This window comes from Periophthalmus magnuspinnatus, chromosome 9 (assembly GCF_009829125.3).
Source record: "Periophthalmus magnuspinnatus isolate fPerMag1 chromosome 9, fPerMag1.2.pri, whole genome shotgun sequence".
Classification (NCBI taxonomy): Eukaryota; Metazoa; Chordata; class Actinopteri; order Gobiiformes; family Gobiidae; genus Periophthalmus; species Periophthalmus magnuspinnatus.
The window spans coordinates 1041442-1061390 of NC_047134.1; the positions used below are offsets into that span (position 1 = coordinate 1041442).

The following is a 19949-nucleotide window of genomic DNA, read 5'->3' on the forward strand; positions in this document are numbered from 1 at the left end:
ATTAGCATTAGCATTAGCGTTAGCCAACAGTTGTTTCGTTAGTCTCTTTCACCTTTTTTTTTTTTTTGAACAGGCTCCTGAAAATGTGCGTAGTTTTCAGACTATCTCTTTTTTTCTAATGTGCCATTGTGTCACCACTGCAACTGCTGAACATCCCGCCATAGACATGCATGCAGTAGACCCCCAGCCTGATGTCACTGCAAAGTATTAATAGCACTTTTTTTTTTTTTTTTTTCTTTTTAAAATAACCCTAGATTCTCCATTGAGGAAACTTAATGATCGAACTACGCACACGCACATGATTTAGGAGCTAAACAAACTTGTCTTGTAATTGTAGAAGTGCAAATGTCCCACGTTTCACATTCCGGGCAGAGCAGAGGTCTGTGGAGGACCCGGGAAACTCGCGTCTGTCAACCGAGGAGCTCTGCAGGCAGCCGGGCGCAGGCTAAACAAGAAGAAGACATTTTCCACTGGGCTAATGCTAACACTCGAACCGCTAATTAGCCTGATTGTCATTGGGGAATTACATAACGAGTCTGCATATCTGAGCCGCCGTTTTGAGGCACGGCTGGAGTCAATAGGCAACATGTGACTGTGTTGGAAAAGTACATCACCGTATTAATAGTAAAGACCCGTTAATGGCCGACATGTTTTGGCAGACGTGCGCACCAGGGACCGTTTCCACACGTCTGTTCACAGGGGTCAGGCAAAGTATTGCTTCTCGATTCGAAGGATATTGTGAGGATCTTTCCCGGCGAGTTTAAAAGACGTCATGTTTGATTTGAACTGCAACCAAGGACCAACTGTCACGCCAAATCTGTCACATCAGGACGTAGAAATAATAATAGTAGTAGAAGTGATCTGTGTAATCCCCCAGTCGTCCAGGTCTGAGCCACAGTAAAAGCCAAAGTTATATCTGTCAATGGACAAAAAGTTGTAGGAGTGAAGTCGTTTCTCTGCTCGTCCGTCTCTTCTTCAGTTCTGGTCAGATTCCTGCTGGACACTGTCTTATATCTGTCTGAAGGAGGCGCTAACGACACTGAAACTGGAAATAGCTTTGTTTTTTTTCACGCCTAATAACATCCTGGCTCGCTCTATTGTTCTCTTTGTTTCCTTTGTTTGCTTTGGGTCTGGGTGGAGTTATAGATGGGGGATAGATGATGTCTCGCTTCTTTAACTCCTCTCTCAAACCATTTCTTTTCTCTGGCTCAGATCTGAACTTCACTGTCTTCAAAGGAGGTCAGTGTCTTTGAGATGGAGATGAACAGCAGACTGTGTCCTGAGCTGCTCAAAACAGGCCCAAAACAATTCAATTCATTTATTTTTGTAACGCCCAAAATCACAACAGTTGTCTCGAAGGGCGTTCATGTTTTGGTTGATGGGGGAAACCGGAGTACCCGGAGGAAACCCATCCAGACACGAGGAGAAACATGAAAAACTCCACACAGAAAGGCCTGGGCGACCCGGGGATTGAACCAAACCTTCTGCTGTGAGACATGAGCCACTCAGCCACCGAGATATACACACAAAAACAAAACAACACACAAAAACAAACAACACACAAAAACAAACACACAAAAACAAACAACAGGAAAAATCAGACAAAACAAGAAAAATCGGCCAGGCGAGGAGGAGGAGAGCCGGGCGAGGAGGAGGAGAGCCAGGCGAGGAGGAGAGCCAGGCGAGGAGGAGAGCCAGGCGGGGAGGAGGACCAGGCGGAGAGGAGGAGAGGGTCCAGCTGTCATCAGGGCATCTGAAAGAGATACACTCCAAAAAACAGGCCCAAAACAGGTCCACTGTATGTTTAGGGTTGATGAGGGACACAGGAGCTCAGACACAATAAGAAGAAGAAGAAGAAGAAGAGGGTGACAAAGAAGATGAGGAAGAGGATGAAGAAGAGGTAGAAGAAGAAGATGGCTAATACTGCCCATGAGTAACCAAAGCCCTGAGGAGAAAGAGCCACACGACTCTGCTCTGATCTGAACTTTAAATATCAAAGTGTTTTTAAAAAGCCTGAAGTATATCAGACATTTAAATGGGACAAAAATGGTGCTTATGTGGAGGTAATGTTTTAATAGAAAACTCTGGTGTCCCTCGTCTGGAGGAGCGTGTCCCTCGTCTGGAGGAGCGTGTCCCTCGTCTGGAGGAGCGTGTCCCTCGTCTGGAGGAGCGTGTCCCTCGTCTGGAGGAGCGTGTCCCTCGTCTGGAGGAGCGTGTCCCTCGTCTGGAGGAGTGTGTCCATCGTCTGCTCTGAAATGATCCACAAAACCATTGAGGATGATGGACTTAAACAAAAACATATTAGGCTTCTTTTTTAAATCATAACATATCTTGGCAGCAGAGTGGCTCATGGCTCGTGGCTCGTGGCTCGTGGATCATGGATCGTGGCTCACAGCAAGAAGGTTCTGGGTCTCTCTGTGTGGAGTTTGCATGTTCTTCCTGTGTCTGGGTGGGTTTCCTCTGGGCGCTCCAGTTTCCCTCATTGACCTAAAACCTGCACCACAGGTCAAATCCTCCAGCTGAGGTACTCCTGACCAAGATTAGCTCCAGATCTGGAGACGGGCCCCCGGGCGCCGCGTGTCCTGACCCAGAGACACTGAAGGACGGGTCAAATGCGGAGGACACATTTCCAATTAAGTTTAACCTTAAAATGTCGATATATGTTACAGCAACATTGATCTAAAATGGTTTAAAAATAGAAACAGGTCCATGGACTTTGAGTGAGTGAAGATAATGAGGGAATATACTTATAGCATTTTTTACTTTTTTCTTTCTTTTTCCTGTTCAGAAGTGAAATTGACGACTTAAACACGATACTGAATACATCTCCAGACGTGTTTTTGATGAGAAAACAACATTATACCAAGATGAACATCACAGAAATGTTGATTTAGTACAAAATGTCCTGAGTAATAAATTCACAATAATATCCGTGGGTATTAAATGCAGCTGACATCACCAGCGGCTCATGGACAGAGACACACTTGGACTTGGACATGTCCTATCAGACTCCTTCTCACATGATGTCGTCCATTCTTTGGGCTCGCGTTACCCATAATTCACCGCTGTAACCGCCAATCTCTTGCGCAATCTCCCAAACATCTCTGCGTTTTTTACGGCTGCTCTGCTTTCCCGCTGGGTACCATCAATCTGAGGAGGCTAGACTTTGGAAGACCTCTGTGTTCTCCTCCTCTGCTCCTCCTCCTCCTCCTCCGGTTTGAGTTACAGACACATTTATCTGCAGCGTTCACTCGGGGACTTTTATTTTTATGGTGTTTTTATTCATACTGTTATGTTTCTGTCTCCTCCAGGGCTCCCAGCGTTCCCAAACCTCCTCCGGTAGCGCCGAAGGTAAGTCCGCACCTGCGTGAGACGTTTTGGTGACAATTTCTAAGCAACTTGAGAACAAACTGGGGACGGCTAGAGAAAGTAAACCGGCACTAAAATCAACACGTGCTCTGTCGTTTTTCATCGACTTGACACTCACACGCGGAATTTTTAAGACTTTTTTCATCGCTGCCCTGTTCAAATATAGAAAAATACAAACCTTTTTCTTCCATTTTCGTTTAGGTGCGGACAGTTTTTAGACGTAGACAATCATGAGTTTGTGCAAATGAACAGGGGGGCCTTTGTTGTCCCGGGGCCCCACAATTGGAACCTCTGCCTATTATTTAACATTAGAGGGTTCTTGCCCCAGGGCCCCCAAATTTCTGCTGACGGCCCTGCACATGAACAAACATCATTTTACGCAAATTTATCGACTTTATATCGCATTTTAAAGAGGACAGACTGTAGAAATCAGTTTGAACGGGGCAGAAAAAGGTGAATCCGACAAAATATAAAAGTTCTCGTACATGTTTCACGGTTTACTTTCTCCGTATGTACCACGTGAACATAAGGGGAGACGTTACAAGCGAAATAAATATAATAAATATCTAACTTTTCTCTGTAGCGTTTTGTTCATTCGACGTGATTATGTTGGTCAAAAACATCCCGAAAAAACCTAAATCTGACGTTTACCTTAACCTCGCCATGCTGTCTGCTCGTTTCCATGGGAATACGTAACATTCCAGGCAATTCGATAACGTCTCCGCGGAAACGAGCGTGCGGAAATGTCGTCAGTCCGTCTTTATTTGGAGAATTGTGAGGAAAAGCGTGTCGAGAAAACGCTTTGTTAAAGTTTGCCCACATCACCCTGGGTCCAGACCGCAGACTGTTTATTTAAATGGGTATAGCTAACGTGCTAGCTGCCGCGTTCCAAACAGGAAGTGAGTGTGGCCGTGCGGCGCCATTTTGGTTTTAAAATGTTCAGATTTACTCACTCTACATGATTGTGGTGTTTTTATTTCACTTTTTTGTCCATAAATCAACATTATCAACATTAATAACAGACAAATCAGGCGTCCTGAGGTTGCTAACTTTACATATTATATTATTTTAAATGGAAATGCATGTGCTCTTGGGGGCCCCCTGCTGGCTTTGGGCCCCTAAACAGTTGCGTAGTCTGTTTATAGTCTGGACCGGCCCTGCTACAGACGATTTAGCATCAGTGTGTTTTCCTGTGACACTCGTCCCTGCTTCTGGAAGTACATTTCTCATGAATTTTTCCCGTAAACTTTCCAAAAAAAAAAGTAAATATGAGACGTTTGCGAGCTCAGAGCTAATCAGCTACGAGCTACGACCACAAGAACTATAACTTTATTTAAAATCTGCTTCTGAAACTTTACAAATCACAACGTTATTTAAACATTTCTCCCAATCTTGTGTTTGAGATGAGCTTTTTGGACTTAAACGACCGTGTTATACATGAGTTAGCACGTAGCCGGTTAGCACGTAGCCGGTTAGCACGTAGCCGGTTAGCACGTAGCCGGTTAGCATGTCGCTGGTTAGCCTCTGCGATGCCTTTAAACTCTTAATATTTGAATTTTTGGAAAAGTCTATGGGAAAAAGGAATTGAAAATGTACTTCTGGAGCCAGTGGAGCAAACGTTCTTTCTAAAAACATCTAAAAAAATAAAAACGATCCACGATTTGCCTGTAGCGTCTCCCCTCGTACTTCGCAACTGTCTGAACTGTGTGAAACGTTGGTGTTTTAGCTGCATGAAATATGAAAGTACTGACGTCTCCCTGCTCCGACATTTAACGCCAAAAAGGTCCGATTAAAAGTCGTATTTGGATGATTTAAAGTGGGACTAAACACATAAGCTCCGCCCACAAACACGCTTCAAACTGAGCTGCTAGAGAGGGGGCGGAGTCTGGAGGTGTAAGGAGCAGTGTGATTGGTCTAACTCCGCCCCTGAACGCAAACGCCTGGTTTTCTGTCTGCGTCTCCAAAGCTCAAAACGCTCTGTTCCACCTTGTGATGTCATCAAGTGGGAGTTTTCACATTAACTCCTCCTTTTACCTTTAATTCAGTCGAGATAAATGGCTGAAATGATCCAGATGATTCTATAAATGAAGGTGTGTGGAGTTTAAAAACACAGCGGAGCACTTCCTGTATCACCACATGATGACATCACAAGGTGGAACAACATTATGACGTAAGACCAGACCCAGGGAGACGTCAGTGCATGTGTGTGTGACGTGCGCACGCTTTTTCTCACGCCCGTTTAGGACGACATCATCCGACCCGTGGCCCTCACACAGCCCCTCCCCCCTCCGCCTCACCCGCGCTCCCCCGGCCTCCCCCCCCGACAGCGCCCCCTGCCCCCCGCGGGACGGACCGAACCGCGGCCCGTCCCTCTTCATCCCCTCGCCCTCCTCCGCCTTCACTCCCACCTCCTCCTCCTCCCCCAGCCCTCCTCCTCCTCCTCCTCCCCCCATCCTGGTGCCCCCCCAGCCCTCCGTCTACAACACCCCCATCCACCTGTACTCCGCCCAGAACGCCTGCGAGGTGGCCATGGGGCAGAGGCGGGGCTTGTTGGAGAGCCAGGGCGGAGCTTTGGCCAACGGGTGAGTGGAGACGGAGCGAGAGAACAACACACACACACACGAGGCAGCGGGGATTTTTATTTTAGAAACACTTTTTAAAACATGTCCTGGAGCCGGGGTCAAAGGTCAACAGTGAAACATATTTAGAGATATAAAAATGAACACCTGCGCCAAAAAGTATCGTGTAATGTACTCTGTTACTCTGCTGATACTCGGAACTCATGTGAGAGTATTTTATTTAAACTTTAAAGCCTAAAATGTCTGAACAAATACTGCAAATAATGTGTCTCTGGATTTAGAAGAGTAACTGAGTACTACAAAGAGACCAGAGTACACTTATATTTGTATGTTTGTATTTACATACTACTTTAATCTTTTTTTTAAAGAGATAGATAGATAGACGGACGGGGGGGCGGACGGATAGACAGACAGTTTCTCTGAAGCACACACGGGGTTCAGACTCTGACAGTTTTGCTCCTGAGTCTTATTCCCTCCTTCAGTCTTATCTCTCCTCCCTGAGCTGCTGCTGCTCCTCCTCTCCACTCCTCCATCTGCTCCTCCTCTGACAGTGTGTGTGTGTGTGTGTGTGTGTGTGTGTGTGTGTGTGTGTGTGACTCTTCACACTTGTGTTTAGTCACAGAGGAAACAATTAAACTTCAGATGTTTTGATGACGTCACAAAAGTGTCCTGCATGTTTGTGTTTATGTGAACATGTGTACACATGTATATATATGTACATACACATGTGTACACGTGTATATATATGTATATACACACGTGTACATAAGTACATGTGTATATATTTGTACATACAGTGCTGCATGTTTCTTTGTACAAAAACATGTGATTTTCTCCTGACCTGTGCTGAATATACCTCTGTTATTCTCTCTCTCTCTCTCTCTCTCCACTCCTGCCATCCTCCACCCACCCCTGTTTCTCTCTTACTCTCTCATCCCTTCTGTCCTTCTCTCTCTCTCTTGTCCCTCTCTCTATCTCTCTACTCTGTCTCTCTCTATCACTCACTTCCTCCTTCTCTCCATCATTCCCTCTTTGTATCTTTCTTTTCCCCTCTCTGTTGTTTCTCTCGTCCGTCCCTGGTGTGCAGACAGGAGCAGCTCGTCCAGTTGTAAAGTCAGTCCAGAGTGTTTCTGTGTGTGTGCATGTTTCATGTGTGTGTGTTTCACTCGTCCTGTGTGTGTGTTTTTATTCTTTTCCGATCGTCGACAGTTTAAACACTCACTTCTCACTCACAGTTTTGTTTGTGAAACCAAAATAATCCACAAATGTGTTGATTTGAAGTGACGTTTGTTTAGTGTTTGTCAGACAAAAATAAAACGCACAACTATGAACTTTGATAACAGACGTAACACAATGTCCAGGTGTGTTTATGTAACGTCCAGACAGTTTTTAACGCACGTTTTAAACTCTTAAAGTGACGCATCGCTCTAGAGTTAGAATCCATGATGCGTCACAAAATTGATCTAAAACAACTGATTAAAAAAAGTGAAAACAGAGGTTAATTAGTAAAATGGCGTCTTAAAAGTTCAGAACATATGGAAAAAAAAAACAAAAAAAAACTATAACATGGCTGATCTATTGAGTGAAACAGGTTTGATTTAAGAGTCAGGTCTTTGTAAAAGTTTATTCACCGTTTATTTTCAGTCAAATCAAGGTTTTTGAGAAGAATCGCGACCAGTTTGTCCTCGAAAAAAACCACAAATTAAATTTTTTTTTTTAAAAACTAACTCCCAGAGACATGTTGAGTCTATGTCTTATAACAGGAAAATCAAACTCAAATAAAACTGAGGCTAATTCTTGGACCAAACTTGATGTTTATTGAAAAATGGCCTCCTCCTGATGTGTGACGTTTAAACTTTTCATGGAAACAAACTTTAATTTTGCTTAAACATAAAATCTGGAAAAATTAACCTTGATATTACAAACAGAAACTAAATTTGAAATAAAAGACGCTCTCTCTGTGGTGATTGATTTGTCTGAGGTGACCAGTAGCTCAGTCGCTAATGAGTCTCAACTCACGCGGCCAAATATAATCACACCGCGGGCCAGATTTAGCCTCCGGGCCTGAGCTTGACTTATGTGTCTTTTAATGAGAATGAATCAGACGGAGGTAAAAAGAGTCTCAGCTTCAGTCAGAGCACAAACGTTTGAGTCTCAGCTTCAGTCAGAGCACAAATGTTTGTCTGAGCTCCAGAGGAAACAGAGGAGTGTAAACGACTAAATGAAACATTAACTCTCTCCATCTGAACAATGAGCCGACTCTTCACTGAAACAGATCAGACTGTTGAGGCTGTTAAAGTCCAGCAGCTCCTCCTAGTGGCCGACCAAAGCACTAACACGTGTGTGGTATTAAAGTTAACCTGGAAAACAAACATTAGCCTGTAAAAGAGCGCCTCCTAGTGTCTGAGCAAAGGACTAACTGTACAACTGTAGATTAATCACAACTGAAATCTGAACAAACAAAATGAGCAAATCTCAAAGAAATAAGTGTCATCAGTTCCTCCACAAACAACAACTGTTTTATTCTGTTTAAAAAAATATAAAAATAAATACATAAATGAATACAAAAAATAATACATAAATGAATGAATAAATAAATACATAAATGAATGAATAAATAAATACATAAATAAATGAATAAATAAATACATAAATAAATGAATAAATAAATACATAAATAAATGAATAAATGAATAAATAAATAAATAAATAAATAAATAAATAAATAAATAAATAAAAATGCTAACCCTGTAGTTTAGACAGTAGTGGATGAAGTACTCAATTTTGTTATTTGAGTAAAAGTATCACATAAAAAAAATCTACTTAAAAAAGTTAAAGTATTGAATCTGTTAAAAAAAAAAACAAAAAAAAAACATGTTGTTCATTTGTTCAGGTGTAAATGCAGTAATATTGATTTAAAAATGAGACATATTTTGGTCACAGTAACAACACAAGTTAATTAATTAATTTATTTATTTAATTTATTCAGGATGTTTCCACCAACATGGAAAAAATAACAAGTCAAAAAACCACATGAAAAGTACTTTTACTTTTCAGTCCTGTTCAAAATGTAGAGAAAGTACAGATACTGCTCTCAAATGTACTCAAGTAAAAGTAAAAAGTATCGATTGTAAAATGAGTAAAGTACAGATATGTAAAAATTCTACTTGAGTACAGTACTTTACTCGTTGTACTTCGTTACCTTCCCGTCCTGCGTTAGATCTGCACAAACATGTTGAATCCAAAAACTCTAATCAAAAAGTACAATCACTATTCGATATTTTCTCCAAACGATCCAAACCTTCCGCTTGATTTTTTTTCTAACTTTGTTCTAACTCAAAAACCCTAAACTGTTTCTGATTTGTTGCACTGTTTCCTTTCCGCCGTGCGCCGCTCGCCGCAGTGGACCTCAGACCTTTGTGAAGTAAGTTTAGTTTGTGCTGAAGTTTGGTTTGTTTTGTCGTCGCATCGTTCTTAATCGCACCTTTGTCTTTTTGTTTTATTTTTCTTTTGGATGTAAAGAAAACCTCAGGCTCCCAGGTACACGAGTCACGAGTGCTCCACGACTAAACGTCTAAACCATCGTCTGTGGTGTTTCTAACCTCGTCACCATGGAAACGCCGTCACTAGAGCTGCACCGTGTCGCGCTCTGTTCAACATTTGACTTCATTTTAAAGATACACTGTGTAACTTTTCTGGTGGGTTGTCTGCTACTGCTACTTCTCGTCTCCACTGAGATGTTACAGCTTTGCCTGGAATGTTCCTCAGTATGGCATTAAAGTATCTATTCTGCATCTTTTTATTGGCATAACATACTTAAAATATGTATGTTCTTACTGCGAGCGGGGTCGCCTCTCCACAGCTCTGACGTGTAACTCTGTCTGGAGCTGCCTTTCCTGTTTCTCTAGCAGGGAGAAAAGGCAGGGCTAGTGTTAAATACCAGGGACGAGAAGAGGCGGGGCTAGTGTTAAATACCAGGGAGGAGAAGAGGCGGGGCTAGTGTTAAATACCAGGGACGAGAAGAGGCGAGGCTAGTGTTAAATACCAGGGACGAGAAGAGGCGGGGCTAGTGTTAAATACCAGGGACGAGAAGAGGCGGGGCTAGTGTTAAATACCAGGGGGAAGAGGCGGGGCTAGTGTTAAATACCAGGGACGAGAAGGGGCGGGGCTAGTGTTAAATACCAGGGACGAGAAGAGGCGGGGCTAGTGTTAAATACCAGGGACGAGAAGAGGCGGGGCTAGTGTTAAATACCAGGGGGAAGAGGCGGGGCTAGTGTTAAATACCAGGGGGAAGAGGCGGGACTAGTGTTAAATACCAGGGAGGAGAAGAGGCGGGGCTAGTGTTAAATACCAGGGAGGAGAAGAGGCGGGGCTAGTGTTAAATACCAGGGAGGAGAAGAGGCGGGGCTAGTGTTAAATACCAGGGAGGAGAAGGGGCGGGGCTAGTGTTAAATACCAGGGGGAAGAGGCGGGGCTAGTGTTAAATACCAGGGGGAAGAGGCGGGGCTAGTGTTAAATACCAGGGAGAAGAGGCGGGGCTAGTGTTAAATACCAGGAAGGAGAGGCGGGGCTAGTGTGAAATACCAGGGAGGAGAAGGGGCGGGGCTAGTGTTAAATACCAGGGAGAAGGGGCGGGGCTAGTGTGAAATACCAGGGAGAAGGGGCGGGGCTAGTGTGAAATACCAGGGAGGAGAAGGGGCGGGGCTAGTGTTAAATACCAGGGAGAAGGGGCGGGGCTAGTGTGAAATACCAGGGAGGAGAAGAGGCGGGGCTAGTGTTAACAGACAGAGGGCGCTGTTCCATAGAGAACAGAGTGGACCCAACATCTCCATGGAAACAAGCGAGTGGCAGACCCTCTCCCGGAAAAGTTACACTGTGCAGCTTTAACATGTAAATATCTCAATTTTCCAGCCGACGTCTCAAATGTTGAACCAGCAACTGGACAGAACTAAATTAGTTTTTTTAAATGTGTAAAACACTTCTTAAAGAACGCCCTGATTGACAGTGTGTTTCATTCATTCTTAAAGTTTATTTTGAAAAGTCTTCTGCAGAGTTTGGCCTCTAGCGCCACCTGGTGTTGGATGAAGCTGATCTCATTGCCTCATCAACAAATTACATCATGTTCCTTCATGTTCTTTTGGAAATAGAGTTTGAAGTTTTAGTATCATGACACTGTTGTGCAGCTCTGGGTGTCACAGCGTCAATAAAACCTCATCCTGTGTGTGAAAGGGCCCATATTACACTGTTTAAAGGGCCCATATTACACTGTTTAAAGGGCCCATATTACACTGTTTAAAGGCCCATATTACACTGTTTAAAGGGCCCATATTACACTGTTTAAAGGGCCCATATTACACTGTTTAAAGGCCCATATTACACTGTTTAAAGGCCCATATTACACTGTTTAAAGGGCCCATATTACACTGTTTAAAGGCCCATATTACACTGTTTAAAGGGCCCATATTACACTGTTTAAAGGCCCATATTACACTGTTTAAAGGCCCATATTACACTGTTTAAAGGGCCCATATTACACTGTTTAAAGGGCCCATATTACACTGTTTAAAGGCCCATATTACACTGTTTAAAGGGCCCATATTACACTGTTTAAAGGCCCATATTACACTGTTTAAAGGCCCATATTACACTGTTTAAAGGGCCCATATTACACTGTTTAAAGGCCCATATTACACTGTTTAAAGGCCCATATTACACTCCACAGCTCTGACGTGTAACTCTGTCTGGAGCTGCCTTTCCTGTTTCTCTAGCAGGGAGAAAAGGCAGGGCTAGTGTTAAATACCAGGGACGAGAAGAGGCGGGGCTAGTGTTAAATACCAGGGACGAGAAGAGGCGAGGCTAGGCCCATATTACACTCCACAGCTCTGACGTGTAACTCTGTCTGGAGCTGCCTTTCCTGTTTCTCTAGCAGGGAGAAAAGGCAGGGCTAGTGTTAAATACCAGGGACGAGAAGAGGCGGGGCTAGTGTTAAATACCAGGGACGAGAAGAGGCGAGGCTAGTGTTAAATACCAGGGACGAGAAGAGGCGGGGCTAGTGTTAAATACCAGGGACGAGAAGAGGCGGGGCTAGTGTTAAATACCAGGGGGAAGAGGCGGGGCTAGTGTTAAATACCAGGGACGAGAAGGGGCGGGGCTAGTGTTAAATACCAGGGACGAGAAGAGGCGGGGCTAGTGTTAAATACCAGGGACGAGAAGAGGCGGGGCTAGTGTTAAATACCAGGGGGAAGAGGCGGGGCTAGTGTTAAATACCAGGGGGAAGAGGCGGGACTAGTGTTAAATACCAGGGAGGAGAAGAGGCGGGGCTAGTGTTAAATACCAGGGAGGAGAAGAGGCGGGGCTAGTGTTAAATACCAGGGAGGAGAAGAGGCGGGGCTAGTGTTAAATACCAGGGAGGAGAAGGGGCGGGGCTAGTGTTAAATACCAGGGGGAAGAGGCGGGGCTAGTGTTAAATACCAGGGGGAAGAGGCGGGGCTAGTGTTAAATACCAGGGAGAAGAGGCGGGGCTAGTGTTAAATACCAGGAAGGAGAGGCGGGGCTAGTGTGAAATACCAGGGAGGAGAAGGGGCGGGGCTAGTGTTAAATACCAGGGAGAAGGGGCGGGGCTAGTGTGAAATACCAGGGAGAAGGGGCGGGGCTAGTGTGAAATACCAGGGAGGAGAAGGGGCAGGGCTAGTGTTAAATACCAGGGAGAAGGGGCGGGGCTAGTGTGAAATACCAGGGAGGAGAAGAGGCGGGGCTAGTGTTAACAGACAGAGGGCGCTGTTCCATAGAGAACAGAGTGGACCCAACATCTCCATGGAAACAAGCGAGTGGCAGACCCTCTCCCGGAAAAGTTACACTGTGCAGCTTTAACATGTAAATATCTCAATTTTCCAGCCGACGTCTCAAATGTTGAACCAGCAACTGGACAGAACTAAATTAGTTTTTTTAAATGTGTAAAACACTTCTTAAAGAACGCCCTGATTGACAGTGTGTTTCATTCATTCTTAAAGTTTATTTTGAAAAGTCTTCTGCAGAGTTTGGCCTCTAGCGCCACCTGGTGTTGGATGAAGCTGATCTCATTGCCTCATCAACAAATTACATCATGTTCCTTCATGTTCTTTTGGAAATAGAGTTTGAAGTTTTAGTATCATGACACTGTTGTGCAGCTCTGGGTGTCACAGCGTCAATAAAACCTCATCCTGTGTGTGAAAGGGCCCATATTACACTGTTTAAAGGGCCCATATTACACTGTTTAAAGGGCCCATATTACACTGTTTAAAGGCCCATATTACACTGTTTAAAGGGCCCATATTACACTGTTTAAAGGGCCCATATTACACTGTTTAAAGGCCCATATTACACTGTTTAAAGGCCCATATTACACTGTTTAAAGGGCCCATATTACACTGTTTAAAGGCCCATATTACACTGTTTAAAGGGCCCATATTACACTGTTTAAAGGCCCATATTACACTGTTTAAAGGCCCATATTACACTGTTTAAAGGGCCCATATTACACTGTTTAAAGGGCCCATATTACACTGTTTAAAGGCCCATATTACACTGTTTAAAGGGCCCATATTACACTGTTTAAAGGCCCATATTACACTGTTTAAAGGCCCATATTACACTGTTTAAAGGGCCCATATTACACTGTTTAAAGGCCCATATTACACTGTTTAAAGGCCCATATTACACTGTTTAAAGGGCCCATATTACACTGTTTAAAGGCCCATATTACACTGTTTAAAGGGCCCATATTACACTGTTTAAAGGGCCCATATTACACTGTTTAAAGGGCCCATATTACACTGTTTAAAGGGCCCATATTACACTGTTTAAAGGCCCATATTACACTGTTTAAAGGCCTATATTACACTGTTTAAAGGGCCCATATTACACTGTTTAAAGGGCCCATATTACACTGTTTAAAGGCCCATATTACACTGTTTAAAGGGCCCATATTACACTGTTTAAAGGGCCCATATTACACTGTTTAAAGGGCCCATATTACACTGTTTAAAGGCCCATATTACACTGTTTAAAGGGCCCATATTACACTGTTTAAAGGGCCCATATTACACTGTTTAAAGGCCCATATTACACTGTTTAAAGGGCCCATATTACACTGTTTAAAGGCCCATATTACACTGTTTAAAGGGCCCATATTACACTGTTTAAAGGGCCCATATTACACTGTTTAAAGGCCCATATTACACTGTTTAAGGGCCCATATTACACTGTTTAAAGGGCCCATATTACACTGTTTAAAGGCCCATATTACACTGTTTAAAGGCCCATATTACACTGTTTAAAGGGCCCATATTACACTGTTTAAAGGGCCCATATTACACTGTTTAAAGGGCCCATATTACACTGTTTAAAGGGCCCATATTACACTGTTTAAAGGGCCCATATTACACTGTTTAAAGGGCCCATATTACACTGTTTAAAGGCCCATATTACACTGTTTAAAGGCCCATATTACACTGTTTAAAGGGCCCATATTACACTGTTTAAAGGCCCCATATTACACTGTTTAAAGGGCCCATATTACACTGTTTAAAGGCCCATATTACACTGTTTAAAGGGCCCATATTACACTGTTTAAAGGGCCCATATTACACTGTTTAAAGGGCCCATATTACACTGTTTAAAGGCCCATATTACACTGTTTAAAGGGCCCATATTACACTGTTTAAAGGGCCCATATTACACTGTTTAAAGGCCCATATTACACTGTTTAAAGGCCCATATTACACTGTTTAAAGGGCCCATATTACACTGTTTAAAGGGCCCATATTACACTGTTTAAAGGGCCCATATTACACTGTTTAAAGGGCCATATTACACTGTTTAAAGGGCCCATATTACACTGTTTAAAGGGCCCATATTACACTGTTTAAAGGGCCCATATTACACTGTTTAAAGGGCCCATATTACACTGTTTAAAGGCCCATATTACACTGTTTAAAGGCCCATATTACACTGTTTAAAGGGCCCATATTACACTGTTTAAAGGCCCATATTACACTGTTTAAAGGGCCCATATTACACTGTTTAAAGGCCCATATTACACTGTTTAAAGGCCCATATTACACTGTTTAAAGGGCCCATATTACACTGTTTAAAGGCCCATATTACACTGTTTAAAGGCCCATATTACACTGTTTAAAGGCCCATATTACACTGTTTAAAGGGCCCATATTACACTGTTTAAAGGCCCATATTACACTGTTTAAAGGCCCATATTACACTGTTTAAAGGGCCCATATTACACTGTTTAAAGGGCCATATTACACTGTTTAAAGGGCCCATATTACACTGTTTAAAGGGCCATATTACACTGTTTAAAGGGCCCATATTACACTGTTTAAAGGCCCCGTATTACACTGTTTAAAGGCCCCACATTACACTGTTTAAAGGGCCCGTATTACACTGTTTAAAGGCCCATATTACACTGTTTAAAGGCCCATATTACACTGTTTAAAGGCCCATATTACACTGTTTAAAGGCCCATATTACACTGTTTAAAGGGCCCATATTACACTGTTTAAAGGGCCCATATTACACTGTTTAAAGGGCCCATATTACACTGTTTAAAGGCCCATATTACACTGTTTAAAGGGCCCATATTACACTGTTTAAAGGGCCCATATTACACTGTTTAAAGGGCCCATATTACACTGTTTAAAGGCCCATATTACACTGTTTAAAGGGCCATATTACACTGTTTAAAGGGCCCATATTACACTGTTTAAAGGCCCATATTACACTGTTTAAAGGGCCTTATTACACTGTTTAAAGGCCCATATTACACTGTTTAAAGGCCCATATTACACTGTTTAAAGGGCCCATATTACACTGTTTAAAGGCCCATATTACACTGTTTAAAGGGCCATATTACACTGTTTAAAGGCCCATATTACACTGTTTAAAGGGCCCATATTACACTGTTTAAAGGCCCATATTACACTGTTTAAAGGGCCCATATTACACTGTTTAAAGGGCCCATATTACACTGTTTAAAGGGCCCATATTACACTGTTTAAAGGGCCATATTACACTGTTTAAAGGCCCATATTACACTGTTTAAAGGGCCCATATTACACTGTTTAAAGGGCCCATATTACACTGTTTAAAGGCCCCATATTACACTGTTTAAAGGGCCCATATTACACTGTTTAAAGGCCCATATTACACTGTTTAAAGGCCCATATTACACTGTTTAAAGGGCCCATATTACACTGTTTAAAGGCCCATATTACACTGTTTAAAGGGCCCATATTACACTGTTTAAAGGCCCATATTACACTGTTTAAAGGCCCATATTACACTGTTTAAAGGGCCCATATTACACTGTTTAAAGGCCCATATTACACTGTTTAAAGGGCCCATATTACACTGTTTAAAGGGCCATATTACACTGTTTAAAGGCCCATATTACACTGTTTAAAGGGCCCATATTACACTGTTTAAAGGGCCATATTACACTGTTTAAAGGGCCCATATTACACTGTTTAAAGGGCCATATTACACTGTTTAAAGGGCCCATATTACACTGTTTAAAGGCCCCGTATTACACTGTTTAAAGGCCCCACATTACACTGTTTAAAGGGCCCGTATTACACTGTTTAAAGGCCCATATTACACTGTTTAAAGGCCCATATTACACTGTTTAAAGGCCCATATTACACTGTTTAAAGGGCCCATATTACACTGTTTAAAGGCCCATATTACACTGTTTAAAGGGCCCATATTACACTGTTTAAAGGCCCATATTACACTGTTTAAAGGGCCCATATTACACTGTTTAAAGGCCCATATTACACTGTTTAAAGGCCCATATTACACTGTTTAAAGGCCCATATTACACTGTTTAAAGGGCCCATATTACACTGTTTAAAGGGCCCATATTACACTGTTTAAAGGCCCATATTACACTGTTTAAAGGGCCCATATTACACTGTTTAAAGGCCCATATTACACTGTTTAAAGGCCCATATTACACTGTTTAAAGGGCCCATATTACACTGTTTAAAGGCCCATATTACACTGTTTAAAGGCCCATATTACACTGTTTAAAGGGCCCATATTACACTGTTTAAAGGCCCATATTACACTGTTTAAAGGGCCCATATTACACTGTTTAAAGGGCCCATATTGCACTGTTTAAAGGCCCATATTACACTGTTTAAAGGGCCCATATTACACTGTTTAAAGGGCCCATATTGCACTGTTTAAAGGCCCATATTACACTGTTTAAAGGGCCCATATTACACTGTTTAAAGGGCCCATATTACACTGTTTAAAGGGCCCATATTACACTGTTTAAAGGGCCCATATTACACTGTTTAAAGGCCCATATTACACTGTTTAAAGGGCCATATTACACTGTTTAAAGGGCCCATATTACACTGTTTAAAGGCCCATATTACACTGTTTAAAGGGCCATATTACACTGTTTAAAGGCCCATATTACACTGTTTAAAGGCCCATATTACACTGTTTAAAGGGCCCATATTACACTGTTTAAAGGGCCATATTACACTGTTTAAAGGGCCATATTACACTGTTTAAAGGCCCATATTACACTGTTTAAAGGGCCCATATTACACTGTTTAAAGGCCCATATTACACTGTTTAAAGGCCCATATTACACTGTTTAAAGGCCCATATTACACTGTTTAAAGGGCCCATATTACACTGTTTAAAGGGCCCATATTACACTGTTTAAAGGCCCATATTACACTGTTTAAAGGGCCCATATTACACTGTTTAAAGGCCCATATTACACTGTTTAAAGGCCCATATTACACTGTTTAAAGGGCCCATATTACACTGTTTAAAGGCCCATATTACACTGTTTAAAGGCCCATATTACACTGTTTAAAGGGCCCATATTACACTGTTTAAAGGCCCATATTACACTGTTTAAAGGGCCCATATTACACTGTTTAAAGGGCCCATATTGCACTGTTTAAAGGCCCATATTACACTGTTTAAAGGGCCCATATTACACTGTTTAAAGGGCCCATATTACACTGTTTAAAGGGCCATATTAGACTATTGTCTGATCTGTTCTAATGTTGTGTTTTGTTTCATTCTCACATGTTTAACACACAAACCTGCAGATTTAGACTGAGTTCTTCTCTCAAACTGAAAACACTCTGTTCCACCTTGTGATGTCATCATGTGGTGATACAGGAAGTGCTACACTGTGTTTTTAAACTCCACACACCTTCATTTCTAGAATCATTTGGATCATTTCAGTCCTGGAGTTGTCAATCTCTACTGAACTAAAGGTAAAAGGAGCTGGAAACTAACTGAAAACTTCCACTTGATGACATCACAAGGTGGAACAGAGCATTCTGAGCTTTAAAAATGCAGACAGACTAATAGTAAAATGTTATTCAAACATGTGTGAATGAAACAAAACACAACTCCAGTCTGTTTTTGACGCAGAACAGTGTTAGAACATGGATAAAGCCACTGGAGTCCATGTTGTGTAATATCAGACCTTTCTCTAAAACACACCTCTGATCTCTTTCTTTCCTTTGTGCCGTTGAGCAGAGCACCTCGTAAACACATCGTGGACACAGACATCCACTTCTACCACGTGCCCACTCACGCCGACGCCAGCCGCAAACGCATCATGGAGGACACCGAGGACTGGCGCCCGAGGACCGGCACCACCCAGTCCAGGTCCTTCAGGATCCTGGCCCAGATCACCGGCACCGAGAACCGTAAGCAGCCGCCGCGCATTTGTGATTCTGTACGAGGCTCCGCCCACAAGTCTACATCACCCACGCTCCCACACGACAATCCTCCATAAACAGACAAAAACATGATGCAAAACTGTACACTATGACTTCACAAACCTGGTGTGATGTGCAGGAGTTTCATTAGTGCGATGCAGCTGAGTGTGTTGTGATCGTGCTCTGAAGGGGGAGGAGCTTAGCACAGAGAGGAAATGAAAGTGAAAGCTATTGTTATGTTATACAGTATGTGGAAAAGTGACGGTGCTTGTTCTGCTCATTCCCGTTTCCTCTTATAGTCCTGTAGTCGGGATTCAGGATAAAAATGAATGGCACAGTGCAGTTTAGCTTAACTCAAGACCTTAAAGTGCACTATGTAACTTTTCTGGTTGAGTTACATAGTGCAAAAGTTGCTTATCTCCATGGAGATGTCATTGTTTTGTCTGGAATGTTCCATGTTCCACACTGATTATTCTTCTCCTCCATCTCTGTTGTGGTTTCAGATCCAATCGTAGCTTTAGTTGCTCAGAAACATACGTCCACTCCACAGATCTTACCTGTATGGAGCCTGGTGTAGGACATTTGCAAAATGTAATATTAACATTCCCACATGATATTATCTTGAGGGAACAACTTAATTATCACGAGGGAATGAGATATTTTAATTATTTTGAGTTAAATATCTCGTACGCTCGTCAAACTATATGTGTAGAAATGATTATGTTCCCTCAAGATAATATTTAATTCACTCAAAATAATATCTCGTTCTTTTAAATTAATTATATCGTTCACTCATGATAACATCTCGTTCCATCAAAATAGTGTATTTTTTCTTTGGTTATTATTCTTCTCGTTTCCGTCACCTGTGTGACTCCATTTACCTGTAAACATTTAGCAAATTTAAATAATTTTGTCCAGACAGAGCAGTGAAAGTTGAATTATCCACATTAGATTCTGTGCAAATAAATAACATTTGTGCTTTTTCTCCTTAAAGCTCAACCAGAAGAGACAGAGACAGCCAAGGAGACGAAGTAAGTGATTGTACTCATTTAAAAATCCACTCACATCCAGGGGCGGGGCCAGGGGCGGGGCCAGGGGCGGAGCCAGGGGCGGAGCCAGGGGCGGAGCCAGGGGCGTTTGGGTGGAGGAGCTGCGGTGGTGCTAAGTTCTACAAAGGGGCTGCTCATGTCACATGTTCATTTAGAGCCACCTCCCTCTATATTCTTAACAAATTTAAATGGAT

At 42.5% G+C, this 19949-nt stretch overlaps 1 protein-coding gene across 1 annotated transcript in view; it reads left to right on the forward strand.

The window, feature by feature from the left end:
- The window catches only part of pdlim5a (PDZ and LIM domain 5a), a 112787-nt gene that overhangs the window by 64700 nt on the left and 28138 nt on the right, over positions 1 to 19949 (forward strand). Inside the window, 5 exon segments of the mRNA XM_033973396.2 lie at positions 3312 to 3351; positions 5613 to 5672; positions 5674 to 5951; positions 18522 to 18694; positions 19701 to 19737. Coding sequence (XP_033829287.2) covers positions 3312 to 3351; positions 5613 to 5672; positions 5674 to 5951; positions 18522 to 18694; positions 19701 to 19737 — 588 coding nt within the window.